The 18368-nt window shown below is 36.6% G+C and overlaps 1 protein-coding gene across 1 annotated transcript in view; it reads left to right on the top strand.

Annotated features, from left to right (window-relative positions):
• LOC122811519 (polynucleotide kinase 3'-phosphatase) overlaps positions 1 to 18368 on the top strand; it is an 897059-nt gene that overhangs the window by 837363 nt on the left and 41328 nt on the right. Inside the window, exon 16 of the mRNA XM_044083405.1 lies at positions 2455 to 2522. Coding sequence (XP_043939340.1) covers positions 2455 to 2522 — 68 coding nt within the window. The remainder of the gene's footprint in view (positions 1 to 2454; positions 2523 to 18368) is intronic.

Genomic DNA, 18368 nt, shown 5'->3' with positions numbered 1-18368 from the left:
ATCATTCAGAATCCAGTAACATTCATCAGACTAGCAGTCACCAACACCAAGACTTGCCACATTTTCATTTTGAATTACGGATGCATTTTTGACCAGCTGTCATTCCAAACCTTCACTCAGAAGTATTTTCTGTCTTATAGTATACACCCAATCTTTAGTTCTGTAATGTATTACTATATACACCCAAAGTTCAGTTTCTGAGCAATATCCTACGATTTATGTTGTGTTGTAAAGGTTTAAACTTTTAACAATACACAGAGCCATAGAGGATAGATATCATTATTCTATTACATATTTGTATTGCTGATTTTCCACCTCTCAAGGGAAATCTGGTATTGTCTGAGAGTCAATTCTGATTTACTGTTGCAGTGACCCCCCCCCAGAAAAGGTAATGAAACTATGTTCAATACAATTAATGTAACAGCAGCAGTACAAGGAGATGTCACTGTAAAAACACATCTGTTTTCCCTCTGTCTTAATTTTGAGCACTAGAAAGATATTCCTGTGCAAGACAACAATTCCTGAAGATGATTAGAAGTTAGAAGTATTTTTACTACTCTGGCTAGATATTTTGTTTTTTGCTTACCATTTTATTTTATTTAAATTTGTTAAATAGTGGGGAACATTAATCCAAGATTACCTATTTTTGGGTCAGCCTGGGTGTGAACAAAACACAAATGCAAATAAACACAAAAACAAATGCATGGAAAATATTAGTTGTAGAAAAATGAGTATGAAACACTACATAATATAGTGTGTCATCTGTGAACAGTATAACAAACTGTAAACAGAAGGCCTTAGCATGACAAATGTTAGATGCAAACGGTTTGGAGAAAAAGTTCAATAATATCAGGATGGGCCACAAATTCCAACTGAGCAGGATGTAGTTGCATGTGAAGTTTGGTACGTGGGAAGCCAGCAAGGGCGAGTTAAGTAAGAATGAGGTGGAATATAAAAGGAAATAAGTGGGAAGAAATGGGGTGGGGGTATGAGGGAGCATGGCAGTGTAGTAAGTGGGGAGGAGAAAATGAGCTGAAAATGAGTTGTCATTACAGAGATGGCTGTGTCCTAGTTAGGGTAGATGACTTTTATTCCTTTTTTGGTTTAGGTTATATCATTTGTAAATTAATGACATGCCTCCATGCTTAAGCGGGGCTTAAGGTCTTTCCTGACATTTTGCATCTAGCAACGTTTAGTAATGTCTCATATTGGCATACACAAGGAAGATCTACTTAGAGAGCAGATAGATCTGCTACAAATTACTAATAGTGTTTTGGCATCTGGTTAAGCAAGGGTGATTTGAATGCTGTTTTGTAATTTGGATGCCTCTTGCCTTATACAAGTTTTGTTATTATTGCCATGGAATATTTCCGTTTTTTGTAGTAGCATATTCAGCTTTGTTTTGTTGTAAATTTTATTATTATTTTTTTTCCATTTTCCGTAAAGGCGATGCAGTTATACTAGGCTATAGCTGTGCTTTGCACACATATGTTAAATTAACTAACTTTTAGTGGGAGATTCACCAATACCTTATAGAAGTTATTTTGCTGTCACAAGCACACATCTTTGTGGGGAATGCAGACTGAAAGAATAGAAGATGCGTAGCAGCACATCTTGTATATAGGCAAGTATTGTGCTACCCACATCATTATCTTAGAAGGTGTGATATGCGAGTTGGTCCCATTACTTGGATAAATTCTGTCAGGGAAACACGACACAGGTTGATGAAATAAAATGGTTTGTTTTTTCAGTGACCTGTCCTTGAACATTTGTGTTATCGTAAGTACCTGTACACAGTTGTACTTTCCACATCATAACAAATTCATTTGTTGCTGCAAGTAGCCATCTGGGCTCCAAAATAGCTCCTTTTGCATGCAGTAGTTTAATAGCAAAAGTATAGTATACTAAGAAACTAAACTGTACTTGTTAAGTTTTATACATTTTTAGTGATTGTATAGCTCAGATTGCATTGTGCACTTCAAAGACAACTTAAATGCAGGGTTGAAGAAGGATGGAGCTTGAGACATTAGGGATAGATGAGCTGTCCTGCGCATAAGTTTTGGAGAAAGTGTGAAGAACTAGAGGTGCACAGAGTGCTTTTGCAATACACAGAGAAAATAAAACTCTAATGAAGGAAGGTTTCCCAGGCTTGTTGAGTATGTTTATGTTGTATAGTGGTTTAAAGTTATTTCAGTAGTTCTTTTTTGCCTTTTTTCCATCTACATTTTTAGGAATGCAGGTTAGTGCATATGTCTACTTTTGTTTCTATACGAATAAAATTGTATGTTTTTATATTTATAAACAAATGGTTCACTGTCCTTCCTAGAAGGCTGTAACATTGTTTTTATCCATCAAAGTTTTTATAGTGCTGTTAAGTTACTGAAATATAAACTTCCACTTAAGACTATTGTATGGCTCTTGCTTGACATTTATGAAGCCTTTGTTGTTTTTCAGTTTCGTGAGATGACATATACAGGAAAAGGACATGCCCATGTGAGCGAAATGGTATTTAATAGTTACAAGTAAGTGATGGCAGTGTCTTCTAAGCCATGTATAAAAACATAGTGGGCTGTGAGGGCTTGTTTTATGAGGGCAAGATATACCTTCTGCATGTATGTTTCTAGTGTCCACAAAACGTTTTGCTGTATCTTTAACTGACTCTATGTAGTACTGTGCATTTAAATTAACATCTCTGTCCTATTTTGTTTGTTCTTTCTTAGTTTGCTGTATAATCCCTTGTGTTTTGTAATATTGTTTTACGTGTATTTCAGTGGTTGTTCTTCCTGCTTAGATACAGATACCTATTTTACATGGTGATTCATGGAAGCATGCATGACTTTCTCAGAATGACAGTCCATTCATGTGGAGGTTAGCATACCCTGGTAGACTGACTGTTCAAAACTGGTCTCGATTCTGAGTGCCAAAGTTATAATTTTGGTAAAATTCCTGCAGCAGTTACCCAGTAACTCCTTGTAAGTATGCTGTGGATCAGAGTGACACAGTACTGTATACTTTATTTAGATACAGTATGTTTCAACAAGTGGTGGTGCTGCGGTAGCGTTGTCGCTTCACAGTAAGACGCTCACCGGTTCGACTCTCAGCTAGAGCATCTTCTGTGTGGAGACATGCGTGAATGGGCGTGCCTTCATTGAAGGTTGTGCGTTAGGGCTGGCAACTCAGCACGTAAAAATCAACTGCCAATCATTAGCGGACCGGAGTTCCGCTGTGGTGACCCCTAACCGGGAAAAGCCGAAAGACACAACATGTTTCAACAAGTCCAGGACCTGTGATAGCAGTCTTCAGCAACTTTAAGAACATGAAAGGGCGAATTTAAAACCATTGGTGATGTTGAGGACAAATGTCCCCATAATCCCCTTTACCCTCTTACTAAATATAACCTACTCTGAAGTCACAAAGCTTTGGGGAAATGTTGTTTTTACTGAAACAGTTTCTCATGGAATTATGATTCCTAAATTATACATCCATTTTCTACTAACCTGCTTTATCTTTTACATGGCAATAATGATGCTGGAATCAGTTACCCATTATTCCTTAGCAGTATCTCAGTAACTCAGGCTAATATTATCAGTTATATGTGTGCTTCCCATACAGGGAGCTCTCTTCCACCTATCTTCTTTCATAGCAATAACGCACAGCTGGGTGTGGGTAATGCTGGATTAAACCATGGTTGGCATGGTTTGGTCACGAGGTCTTTGCCGTCCTGACCAAACAAAGCCAACCGTGGGTAAATCCAGCATTACCAACACCTAGCTGTGGGTTATTGCTGTTATACTATAACATTATTTAAGAAAGAAGTTACTTACTTTTCTTAATTAATGTCCTTATATAAGGGTGACTTGCTGCTGTTTCGTGTTTTTCACAGGTATCCTAGGGCTTTCTTGATGTACTGCGCATGAATATGGACTTTCTTTCCCACATTTACGCAAATACATCATTGTTGTGGAAAGGAAGCAGTGGATAAAGGAAGATCTCCTTTACCTTTTTTTGTTTTTAATAATACAAAAAAAAAAAATTGAAGTACGGAACCAATAAAACTATCCGAACCTTTCTACTAGAATGACTGCAAGCTGAGGACTAAGAAATAAAGTTGAGTGCTTTTGTCCTTTATTTAATCAGACTTCATCAGAAATGCATTGTAGACTGTGAAATAAATTTGAGCGTTTTCGTCCTTTATTTAATCAGACATCAGAAGTGCATTGTAAGACCATGAAATAAATGTGAGCACTTTTGTCATGTATTTAATCAGTCTGCCTCAGAAATATATTGTAGGACAACATATTCCTGATGACATCTGATTAAATAAAGGATGAAAGTGCTAAAATTTATTTCCTAGTCCCCAGCTTGCAGTCATTCTAGTAGAACAGTTCAAATTGTTTTATTAGTTTGTTTCTGTGGTTTAGTGTGGTGTTGATTGAAATCCAAAATCGTTTAGACTTACAAAAGAGACAGGGTATAGAAAGTACAAGGATAATCAAATACATTTTTCTAGTTTTGCATAGCATACCTGAGTATCCTTGTATTTTCTTTGTCCTGTCTCTCTCGTACTTCTGAAGTGTCAGAATATGCAAGCTTATTTATTTATTTTTAAGAAAACAGAAGAAAACTGGAATCTCGGTAGCATATATTAATACAAGAAAGTCTGGGTGACAGAACTTTTTTTTTTGATTTACAACAGGCACGCTGGTTGGGCGGACCAGTCAGCATGCTTTTTTTTGAATGTAACTGGCCAGTCATTGCATAATAGTTATTTTCCACTGTCACTAAACATTGATGTTTCTGTGTAAAACCACCAGCATCTAAAGTAATCTCTTAACTCCACATAATTGTTACATTTGCAAAAGGAAAAAAAAAGTGCAGATGTGTTGAAATGATTACTGAACAGACTGTATTCTGCCTAGGGAAGTTGTAACTTTATTAAAACCTGCATCTTTTGTCAAGTTTTCATACTGGCTAAAATGTGCCAGTCCTGAGAGCTCTGAAAGTCTGACTTCTTAGGAAAAGTACTTCAAAAATTGAGAACTTCAGGGATCACCATTCATCTTGTAATATTGTTTCATCTTTTTTTTTTTTTTTTTTTTTTTTTATATATTTAGTTTATTTGTTAGTTGGACGCTGCACATTTTGCTACTTTTCAGAAGAGCACAGCAGCAAGAACCAATAGTTGTATAGGAAAATATATGCTGTATACAAGCTGAACATCAGACTATGAAAACGTGAATGTTCTGTACAAAGACTGAAGTAGTAAACTGAAGTACAGTAAGCAAACCCAATACAAAAGAAGGATGGCAGAAAATGTAAAAAGGAATACTGAGTTAGCATTGCTGAGGATGCATGTTTAATGGAAAACTGGAAAGGAGAGTATATAAATGAATCAAATGACATTGGTGGACCTGAAATAATGACTATTTTATTAAAAAAAATGTCCGAATGGGCTCATTGCAAGAAAGAATTTCTGCATACACCTAAATTGCAGTAACAGGAAGTGCAGGGGTATAACTAATTGCATTTAGGGTGTGAGGTGCAGCATTCCATGAAAAACAAGTATATCTACAAATCCATCATGTAAAAGTTGCCAAATTTCACAGGAAGACATTAGGAAAACTCACATTCTTGACAACCGAGCTTCCAGTCATAACATACCTTTACTATCCTTATTAAAAATGAAGCTTCCAATCATAACATACCTTTACTATCCTTATTAAAAATGAACTGGTGTCTCTTCAAAAATGTTGTCAAAGGTTCTAAAACATTAAACACAAATAAGTTACTTAGGTGGCACAGTGGTGCAGCTGATAGTGTTGTCACCTCACAGCAAGAGGTTCCGTGGTTCGATTCTTGTCTGAGGTGCCTTTTGAGTTTGCATGTCCCCCCTGTGTTCATGTGGTTTTCCTCTGGATACTACGGTTTCCTCTTACATTCCAAAGGCATGCAGTAGGCGGACTGGATGCTCTAAATTGGCCATAGTTGTGAATGTATAATATGCAAAAGCTACTGCTGCAGGGCTAGCCGTCTGGAGGTGTAAAAACCTTGGCTGTAGATGATTGTCATTGTTGAAGTGACACCCTGACCCCATGTGCAAAAATGGGGAAAAAGGGGCTGTGGATGGATGGATAGTTCTTAAGTACTTGTTGCAATATTGCTTAACCAATTAGAACGTCAAATGAATTAACCAATTAAAAAAATGGCAAGCTTTAAAGTACCTTGAACATGTATCACATATTTTACAAACTATCACTTGTAAAATATTTATTTCATATGTACATCCCAGTACAGTAAATATTTCATTAATAGTTCATTGTTTAGAGCATTACATTGCAATGTGTTATAAACAAAATTAAAACAGGCTTCCTTTTTTAACAAAATCTCAGAAAAAAATTTAAAAAAAAGTCCAGGTGATGACATGCATACCTTAAAAAAATTAAGTCTTATTGGACTTGATTATATTTCTTATAAAAATTAAGGCTGTTGGACTAATTAATGAGATGTTCTGAATATCCCAAACATGCTCTTGTACTCTTGTCTAATCTGTCTTGAGGTCTGTCCTATGTAATATTTATTTACAGGAACATCTTCGGTCATAGACAGCTGCCACTTTATAACAGTTACAAGTTCTTGGGATCTTAAAATAAAGATCTCTGTACTAATATCTAAATAAATACAGGTAGAACAGCCGTTAGAGTCCTTAAGCATTTAGTCATCCTTTTTCCATAATCTTTTATTTAATATGATTTCCAATACTTAAGAGATTTTTAACTTAAAATGACCCAAGATTTCATCTGATCACACTCTATCAATATTTAAAAATGTGTGCCACCTCTTCAAAGAAGAGGGCATGGCGCATAGCAAAATAAACATCCTTTTTATCAGGAGTACCATAACTTCTTTTCCTGTAGAGTTTAAACCTTTGATGTGTTATGAACATCTGTTTGCCACTTTCTCCAGAAAGAAACCAATTGTCTCTCTGAATAACCTCCAAGTAAAAGTCTCACTACTACCTTAGCAGCAACCCTTTGAAATTCAACATCATGTGAGCCTATGTTTCTCACTCTGAGGAACTCATCATAAGAAAGGTAGTCCAATAATGGAAAGGTTGGGCACTGGATGCATGCAATAAAGGTGTTCTCTGAGGTAGATTTTCTAAAGGGGGTCTAGTGTATCGTATTAATAGGAAAATAAATAGAGGTATCTAAATACTGACTACTCTTCTTCTACTTCTCCCTTAATTTGTAAGAAAAGGTCAATCCAAAATTGTTATTTTTGTAAATGATTCAAAACTCGTTGAACATTTCTATGGCTCACTTGATGTTAAAAAATAAATAAATAATGCATTGTTTATAAAAAAATGACGTTCTCAAAATGGGGGTCCTATATATGGCAGCCTCTTCAAATATTCCCATAAGCATGTTTGCATAACTTTGGGGCAAAACCTAACACCCATTGCAATGCTAAGTATTTGTCTATACAAAGAACCAGAAAAGTAGAAACACTTGTTATGCAAAGAAAAACGCACCATTTCCAACATACTTGGGAAGCCATCAGCTTCTGTAAGAAAATGTGCTATTGCTGCTAACACCAAGTCATGGCATATAGGGGTATTAAAGACTCTTTATACCAACAGTACCTAGCCAGTAGTGTTTCTGCCAAACAACTCTTTTAATTTCCTGTTTAAAAAAATTGCAAGCTGTCATATGCATAGAATGGCAACTCTTCCACATATGGTTTAAAAACCATGTCTGTTACCAAACCTTTCTAAAGTACATCCCTCCTGAGATACACAGGGCCTCCCTGAATGGTTATCTGTATTCTAAAGCATAAAAGAAAGAAATACATGGACAACTAAACATCAGTTAATCCCCTAACTTTGCCAGTACTTCCACCAGGGAGATCAAACCTGTTTGAATTTAATGTAGGGCTTTGTGTCCCACTTTTGATAATCATCCCAATTATTTAGCAATTTTAAACATCTCCAAATAGATATCACTTTGCATAATAACAATATTTACCTGCTTTATCACCTGGCTTGACAGTTCATAGGCTCATAGATTAGTACAAGGCTAGCTGCCCTTTAGGGACATTTTAAACCTAGCCAATTACCCTATGTGAGAATCAGACCCTACACCTTGTGCTCATAAGGTAAACACCTTAACCATTAGGTCAACCTCCCACCCACTAATGGCTGTTTTTCTTTTTGTATATTTGAAAGCATTCCATTCTTTTTGAACAAATTATACTTCACATAATGTAAGACTGTTCTAAATATTTTCTACTCTCCCTCTTAATTGTATCATACAACACCAGCTTTGCCTCAGTACTGAAAGGTGGAAAAAAATATTTTTTTGACTTTTAAACTTACCAGATGAAGTATATATTTGTTTTTTGCATATCTGGCTAAATTAATTTTTGACTGATGTTATTGATCAGAAACAAACGAAAACAACTGATCACAAACCACAAACTTTATTAATATAACATCAGCATGTTAAATTATACTCACAATATTCCCTTATTCTCAGCATTTATCAGACAAGTTATAGACTACAGTACCCCTTTAGGATGTGTTTCACTAAACCTGTCATACAATTTGAAAGACCCAAAGGTTCCTAACCAAAAAGATCACAATCCCGAAGCTCCTTAGCTACCAAGATGGTCTAGAAGCTCTGTCCCTTTATTCGCCATCATATTGACTTTTGAGGGGTGATGTCTGTCTTGTTTACTGCACCAGCAGTGACCCTGTTTTCCTAGTCCTCATGTTTCTCAAAGTGCAAAAGCTCTACAAATACTAGAACCATATACCTAAATCTTCAACAGATAAATGTAACCTAGTGCCTCCAAAACCTCTGGAATAAGCTTTTTACCAGTTGAGCAGTAGAATTCATAATTTTCCTTTAACTCACTCAAGCCTACAATGCCTTTTTTTGTATAATTCCAGTTCACAACCATACTGCCTTATTACGTCCAGAACTTTTTTGGGGTCTCTCTTTTTTAAACTAAGTGACTTACCAGCTAATAATATGCAGTTTTAGAAAGAGCAAGGAGTTAACACAATGACACTAAGATTGTTAGTCTAGGATGCCCTGCAGTGGGGAAATCAATCTTTGCCACTTATTATTCATATAAGTTGAGAGACTTGCATGTTATTGTATTTGTATGGTGTGAAACACCAGTGTGGGGGACTGGACAATTCACTGTCAATGCTGGTTTATATAATACTTTAGTGACTTTCAAACTGTTGCATGACTTTAAGTAAAACCTTAGATATTGTTGAAGAATTGTGTCTTTGATAGTTGCACATCTTGAGAGATATCCAGTGTTTATTTTGCTAATAATACAATTAAGCATATGTTTCTATATTTCTTAGTAGACATACAGCTATAGGGGAATTTCTTGTTGTCATGTGAAAACTTATTTTTGGGTAACAAAATAGTTCTAACATTACATGTCTAGTGTAGATCATATTGCAATTGACTTGTGCTGTATCTTTAAGAAGCATGTCAAGGCTGTACTTGCACATAAAGACACGTGCACTCCCTATTGCCATTTTGTAAGAGCAGCCACAGTGAGAGCATGCACGATCACAGTTGTTAGTTTGTATATAAGTTACTTAAGTTAGTCAGTAAACCACTATATTAATGTGATTGTATAGACTATAGCTGTTTGACTAGAACCCACAAAGACTCTTTCATTGTGTCCAGAGTAGGAGAGTGACATGGTGTCAGAACCGGGATAGAAGAGAATAAAATCCAGAGCCATGAGGTGCAGAGACAACAGTGAAGGTAAAACCAAGAGAAACGAGCACAAAAAGAGCCAGAAAAGAATCAAAGGTAATGAGAAGTAGCATGAACTGTTTATTTGATAAAAGAGATAAAACTGGGCATTACAAGGGCACAAACAGCATTATTCAGCAATCAGAAGGCACGAAAAGTTTGCTGGCTGAAAAGAATGTTTAAAAGAAAGTTATTTGATGAGACGATTAACAGTGAAGCAAAATGAGTATGTTTAAAGATAAAATGAGCATGTTTAAAGTAACAAGAGTGTGTTCAAAGCAAAACTGAGCATGTTTAGAGTAAAACAAGCACAAGAAAAGTATATTAGGCACGAAAAGGGATTAAACGAGCAAAACGAGTATAATACGGAAAAACAAAAAAAGGACACGTTAAGCAAAAATAAAACAAGGCGACTGCATGTGTTTTTGCAAAATGCTATGTTTTGGCATAACTATGACTTCATATTGTATCAAAGGCATAACTAAAGTTATTTAAAGTATCTCAAAAGTGTGTGCTTATCACTGTACATGTGTTTCAAAGAGTTTATTGTGTGCGAAGGGCAACTGTTTCATGAAATACAGTCAAAGTATAGCCATTTCGAAAAGTTTCTTGTGCTGGATGTGTCTATTCGCAAACTGCCTTCATTACAATATGTGTCTTGCACTGTAAAGAGTTGCCTAGCAAGGTGCTGCCATTTTGGGGACATTTCAGTGTGCTGTATGCAGTTATTCACAAAGTGCAACTACTTCAAAATTTTATTAAGCTTTGGGCAAGAGAGGGTCCAGTTTATTTGCATCGTGCAGTTATTTGATATGCTTCTTACACTGATGAGAGTTGATTTCTTGCAAAACAACATTACAAGAATATTACAGTGCCAGAGAGTTTATTTCACTTGCATCGTAAATTTGTTTGAGATGTTTCTTAAAATTATGAGAAATGACTTTGGCATTTAGCCTTCCAAATGATATTACAAGAGTGTTAAACCATCTGAAAAGTTTATTTTGCAAAGTCCATTTATTCAAAGTTACAAGTTCATTCATTAGCATTATTACGAAAAGCCCATAAGAAATAAATTCAGATACAAATACTGGCATAAGTTTCTGGCATATGTGCATGAGAGTGTATATTGTCCTTATTTACAAAAATCCTTCACTGGTATGTGTTAACAATGCAGACGGATTTCGAAAACCCCTACCACTTGTGTTTGATCAGAATATTGCAGAGAAATGGAGAATGTTTGAGCAAAAGTGTGATATTTTTATACAAGCAGCTTATGCAGATAAAGATGCAAGCACCAGGGCATTCATTTTGCTAAACCTAGCTAGGTCAGAGGCCATAGAAAGAGAGCATCCATTTGTGTATGCACCTGCAGTATATTAAGGAAAAGGTGAAAATCGTATTGTTGTACAGGCTGAATTAAGGGAAGAGCCCGAGTGTTTGAAGCTCAAGTTCAGAGAAATGTGTAACCCTCAAACAAATATTACATTAGAGAGGCATTTGTTTTACACGACAGATCAGAAACCAGAGGAAACATTTGCAGCTTATATAACTGACCTGAGAAACAGAGCTAAAAACGTGTCAGTTTGGTGACTTAAAAGATGAGCTGATAAAGGACAGGCTTGTGTGTGGTATTAGTGCTGCTGTGAGAAAGATTTTATTTCATGACAGTGATTTAATTTTGAGTAAAGCCATTGAGATTTGTCAAATCCATGAGGTGACAGAAAAGCACACAAGTATGCTTGCAAGTGACAACAGCATGAGTTCAGTTGGCTCCAGAGGAAATGTAGATAGTATGCAACACGTGGCAGACAAAGGTAGGCCCAAGCACGTGGCAGCTATGAGATTTCCAGGGAAGAGACACAGCTTTCCAGCAAGCTCTAAGAAAGGAGCATGCTCCAGCTCAATGCAGTACAAGCATGAATCAGCAATACACATGTCCAGCTTTATTGTTAACTGTCGCATTTGTGGTGCAAATCATGAGTCTAGAAGAGAGAAGTCCTTAGCATTTGGTCAGCAATGCTACAAGTGTAAAAAAAATGGGGCCACTTTCAAAAGTTTTGTAAATCAAGTAAGCCTCACAGTTGTAAAGAAAGGTTACACATAGAAGCAAGTTGATCAAGTAGAGCCAAAGCAGACAGCTTTCTATGTAGATGGTGCATCAGTGCTTCATGAAAGAGTTGATGCAGTGAATTTATTAACAAGAAGCTAGGTGTTCTGTACTGTCTGGATTATTGGAAAATCCGCAGTGCTTAAAGTAGACACTGGTTCAAAGTGTAATGTTATATCAGCAGACACATTTACTAAAGTGAGAACTAACAAACAACTTAGTGTAGCCAGAAACGCAAGACTTGTTGCTTATGGTGATGAAGAAATTCATTCCTAATGTTAAGTGATGCTTTCATGTTATTTGGCAGAGGACTGTTAGACCTTGTTGTTCTATGTAGTCCGAAGACCACTGCAATCTTTATTGGCTGTCAGAGATAATTTAAGAATTAATCTCCTTTCTTTTGCTAAAGAAGTCCATCATGTAAGTGCATTTCCAAGTTCTTATTTTTCTGAAGCCATTTTCTCAGAGTATGCTGATGTTTTTGATGACAATTTAGGCAAACTTCCAGTTGTGTATTCCATAAAGTTAGACCCAGAGGTCACAATAGTCAGACCACCAAGAAGAGTTCTGATAGCTATGCAGTATAAAGTTAAAACTCAGTTGGGTAAAATAGTGCAGCAAGGTGCAATTTGCCCAGTCACAGAACCAGCTGAGTGGTTATCGTTTATTTTAGCAGCTCACAAAAAAGGCTCAGACGAAATCAGAATATGCATTGATGTGAAAGATCTGAAGAAAGCATTAAAGAGACCATATCATCAATTGTGTGTAGTAGAAGAAGTCGCAGCCTTAATACCGAATGCCACTGTTTTCTCTGTCTTGGATGCAAAGAGTTCATTTGGCAAGTGATGCTTGATCACAAATCTTAATTTCTAACTACATTTGGTACTCCATTTGGCAGATACAGATTCCTAATGATGCCAGTTGGAATAAATTCTGCAAGTGAAGTCTTTAGAGTGCAATGAAGCAAATTTTTTCAGGTTCTCCTTGTGCCATAATAGTAGATGATTTATTGGTTGGAGGCAGTGGTGAAGTAGATTGACAGAAACCTCAAGAAAGTTCTAGATAGAGCAAGTGAAGTAAACTTGAAGCGCAGTCCTTTGAAATGTAAATTCAGACTTCCAGAAGTGACCTACATAGGACATTTATTCATAAGTACAGGCTTGAGACCAGACCCGACCAAGCAAACAGCTACTCATGAGATGTCAGCACCAGATAATGTACAAGCTCTGCAACGTTTTCTAGGCAAGTTTATACCAGACTTCAGTGAGTTGACAGCACCTTTAAGAGCGCTAATGCACAAAAATGTTGTATGGTCATGGATTGGAACAGCACCAGAAGGCATTTGAAGACCTTAAGCAGAAATTTGCCACCCCATCTACATTGTTACTATGATGTAAACCAGTTACTATTTCCTGTGAAGCTTCAAAATTTGCAGGCAAACAAGAATTACACTACCCATTACTTCCAGTTTATTGAAGCCTAAACCAAAGAACAATAAAACCACCAAGGCTCAGTTGGTTAGGAAACGTAATATCCGAAAATCTAGTTATGACAGATAAGTAAATTACTTTGTCCTTTGAGGGAAGGAGAGACCGGTATGAATCCAGACAACTAAACGTTTTGATCGAATAAGACAGATTACAGGCATCTGTGTTGAGCCAAGATCCTACTTGGTAGATTCAGAAAGTGTAGAATATAGGAGGAACGATAAATATCTTCTTCCTGTATCAGAATCATCATCACCATCACAACATTGTTTCTGTGACGCAAACTTTTATTTATTTTATTTATTTATTTTATTTGCAGTTTGTTAACCGGGAAAGTCCATTGGGCCAGAATGAGCCTGTTTTCAATGGAGGCCCGGGGAGAAAAGCTCCATATACAATTATTACAAAGCTAATATCAACAAAATTAACAAGTAGATTGCAATTTTCAAAAACTACTAAAACACAGTAATATAGAAGACAGACTAATAGCATTTAAGCAGCACAGTAATATAGAAGACAGAATAATAACATTTGAGTAAGGTGTTGTAACATAGCATTGAATGAAATTAAAACACAAGTAGTTTGTGGAGTACATAAGTATAATTTGGAGTGCAGGCATTTATGCAGTCAAAGTTTCATAAGGTGAGAGGGAGGAAGAATTGGAGGGTGAAAGGTGAATAGGTTGAGTTATGAGAAAGGAAAAAAGGGAGAGATTCTGATTCCTTCCAGAAAATGTTCCAGACATTCCACAGGTCAAACATTTTGTAGAGACAGTTCCAGTTGTTAATTCTAATTCCCAGGTTTGTGTCACACGATATGGCGAGTATCAAAGCCATGTCTGAAATACGCAGCAACGTGGACGTGTGTGTGTGTGTGTGTGTGTGTGTGTGTGTGTGTGTGTGTGTGTGTGTGTGTGTATGGGTCTACTTCAGAAGATCGACAGACCATTTGATCGACATTCATTTGGTTGACAACCAGTATTAAAGGCACTTGACAGGGATTTGCCCCCCTCCCCAATGTTGTGCGACCCTGGAGTTGTTATATATAGTTGGGAGGGTGTGGGGGGTGAAGCCCCCCACCTATTTCCGTTTAAAATGTGTAGTTTTTCCTTTGCCTCCCACACCCCCCCCCCCCAACTATATATATCAACTCCAGGGTCGCACAACATTGGGGAAGGGGACAAATCCTGGCACTGGTGCCAGGACAAGAAAAAATGGTAGTGTAGAATCCTCAAAATACGGAAACATTCCTATAATGGGGCCAGACCAGGCCCAGGGGGAGTGTGCCCCCCACCCCATTGTAGAAAGAAGTAGCAGTCCACAAAAAGTCACAAAAACTGATAGGCCAAAGAAGAGCCATAAAGACGATAGACTGGACTATTGAGGATAAGAAAGAAATTATGTATTGTTACTATTATACAAAAAGCCCAGAATTTCCAGACAAAAGATATACAAAAACACTGAGAGAAATTAGAGGAAAGAAAAATACTTCCACAAGAAAAATACTTTCACGAGAAAAACTGTCAGAAGCTTCAAATAAAACATTGTTTATTACTACAACAGATTTGTGAAAAACAGTATCTAGACCAAGAAACTTTGATCTGTTTGGAAAAAGAAGCATCTGAAGAAGTGCAAAATATAACCAATAAACCAGGAGATTTTTGAAACGTATAAAAAAGAAATATGGACATGGGAAAGAAAGGGATATTTAATATCGTGCAGTATTTATGCAAAGGCAAACACCAAATTAATCAATATAAAGAAGGCAGCCCCAAAGATATTTGAAGAGAAATACAGGTAAAGGCATCCATATATGGAAAATTTCACAATAAAAATTAACATCACAAAGAGGGAATGTAGAAAAGAAGATTAGTCAAGTAGAATTAAAAAAAAATAGAAGTTGAAGTTATGGAATGCCCGCGAAGTGAAGGATTTGGTGTAGGTCTAACACAGGTTACATTGCAGCATGATGGAATGAGTCCCCAAAGTAAGGAGAAACAGGAAGATCAGGAGACATCTGAAGAAGAAATCTGGGCATGGGAAAGAAAAAGAGATTTAATATGGCATAATATCTATGCAAAGGAGAAAGCAAACTAATCAATACAAAAAGAGCCGCACCAGTGATATTTGAAGAGAAATACGGGCAAAGAAATCCAGACACGGAAAACTTTACAATACAAAAAATAAGACAAAGAGGAAAAGAAGATTAGTAATGGAGAAATTATAGAGGTAGAAACTGAGGTTATGGAGTACCTGCGAAGTGAAGGATTCAGTGTAGAAAATCTAATTTAGAAAGCACCACAATGGGATAGAGCAATGGACATCCAAATTATGGGTAAACCAGTGGAACGAGAAGCAATTAGTTAGGTGCCATATGAAGATATTTTGGAGTCTTCGACAGGAAACCAGTATAAATGTTCACTTGAAGCTGGACAAGGGAAGGAACAAGAAACTGTGAAAACCTTGACACAGTCAGTGTTGAGGAGAGACAGGCCAGTGAGTTCCCATATGACAGAGCAATGGATGGCACAGGATGAAATTGAAGAGAATGTGCCACAGGAAGATTCTATAGAACTTTCTATAGAATGCCCGCAAGAAATGGAAAACAAAAAATATGCCCTCAGTTTAGAAAAAAATGAGCTAAGAGAGGAGTTGCTTGATTTAATAGAGATAGACAGACATATTAAGATCAATGAAAGACGTAGACTGCAGAAGGTCAATAAAACCCAAAAAGTCAGAAGTTTGATAAAAGAAGTTAGGACTGACCATAGAGATCCATGAGATATAACAGAAGTAAACAGGATGTATTACTGTGCAGCTAAATTAATAACGGATAAAGTCTTACTGCAGGAACACAGGGTAGAAAGGGAAAGGAAGGGGAAAATTGAATTCCATCATGGAACTACTGAATAGAGAAAACTTTAATGCAATTAAGACAAGAAGTGTCACTGATAGAAGAGGGAACAGATCAACAAAAATAGTTAAAAAGATAGATGTGATAAAAGCAATGTGCAGTATTAGATCAGATCAGGATCTATCATATACTATCACAAATAAACTAAAAATCTCAGCACAGGTGGAAAACGTAGAAGATACGCAGGTAAATATAAAGGAAAAGTGCAAAATAATGGGTTTGATGACCCAAAAATGTTTTATAGAGAATTGGAAAACAAGGTAAAAGGAATTGAAAGACCACCAAAAAAGATACATTTTGGAGAAGTAAAAGAAAGAATAAGAAGTTTAAATGTACGAGTTATGAAATGGGAAGAAGTAATAGCCACAGAGATTGAAACAAAATTAAGAAAAGCCTCTAAGTGGAAAACCTCAGGCTCAGATGCAGTATGTATTAACATTTTTGTATGAAGATTTAGCCATGAGTAAGAACTATTTATATGCTCAACCCAAACAGACACCATCCTGGCTAACAACAGGAAAAACAGTGCTCCTACTTAAAGCTACTCTAAAAATGGCAGACCAATAACTTGCCTTCTGATGATGTGTAAACTATACACTGGAATTGATGCCGAGAGAGTTTATAGTCATTTAGACGAAAACTCAATTTTGGCAATAAAATAAAAGGGCAGTTAAAGAAGGTGATATGGAACAAAGGATCATTTGTTATTAAATAAAGTCATAGTGGAGAACTGTAAGAAGGGGAAGAATCTAAGTGTGGCATGGATTGACTACAGAAAAGTATTTGATAGTATCCCACATTAATGGATACGAGTGCTTAAAAATGTATAAGATACACCCTGTACTGATCAACTACATTACAGTGACCATGAAATAGTGGCAGAACACTTAGCAATTAAGCCATGATAAAGGATGAATTATTATTGCAGGGATAAAAATTCGAAGGGGGATATTCCAGGGTGACTCTCTGTCATCGCTGCTATTCTGTCCTGCCCTTAACCCATTAAGCTGTCTACTTAGGCCATGGCTATAATTTTGGCTCCTAGAAAACAACAAAGTGTAAATACTTCTCATATTCTCTTTGTCAATAATTTGAAACTGTGTAGCTCATCAGATAAGAAACTGAATGCACAACTGCAAGTTTTTATAACTTTTTGAGATGATCTAAGAATGTCATTTGGTCTTGATAAATGTGCAAAAGCAACATGTAAAGCAGGAAAACTGCAGCACCAAGAAAACATCAGTTTGGGATAAGAATGTGATGTAAAACTTCTGAACCCTAATAAAACTAAACTTCTACTCTTCTCTCCCACTAGTAGATCCACCACACTTTCATTCTGTGTCACATCTAACAATGGTACCACTTTTCCCCCAGATAATCACACCAAACTGCTAGGAGTTATCGTAGACAATAATCTCAAATTTGACCTACAGGTAAACAAAACCATACAGACCATCGATAAGAAGCTTATATCACTGTATAGAAACAAGACATTTTTAACTCCACTGGATAGGACTGCAATTCCCCAATCACACCTACTCTCTACTATCTTATATGCCTCACCTGTACTCTCAAACCTCAACAAATCTGAATTAGGTAAGCTGTCCCATAGCTACAGTCATATTGCCAGATTCGCCACTGGCTCCACCTATAGAACCCACCACTGCCAGAACCTTAAACAACTAGAGTGGCTAGAACTGCCCAGCTTAATTCAGTTCAATCACAGTGCACAAAATGTTGTACCACACTGAGGATACCCCCTCACTTATAAATATTATTAAGCCATATAGCAAACTAAGATCCCTGTGGTCAGCCGATAAACTACTGGTCCAAACCCATATAGCTAATAACTCTGCTGGTGAATCCCAGTTTGCCAACTTCATTGGCAAAACCTGGAATTCGTTGCCAAACTATATAACCCTACAATCCTCCAAAAGTCTCTTAAAAAAAAACCTCAAACAGTATCTCAAAGTGAATTGGCCATGCCCTTGTACCAACCCTGATTAAGTTATAAACTAAAAGCATATTCTGCAATTATCATAACTTGTAAATGCATCACCAAGCTCCGCTTCCAAT

This window comes from Protopterus annectens, chromosome 9.part0, assembly GCF_019279795.1.
Source record: "Protopterus annectens isolate FY-2018-M chromosome 9.part0, PAN1.0, whole genome shotgun sequence".
Taxonomy (NCBI): domain Eukaryota; kingdom Metazoa; phylum Chordata; order Ceratodontiformes; family Protopteridae; genus Protopterus; species Protopterus annectens.
This window is presented reverse-complemented; position numbering and strand designations above follow the sequence as displayed.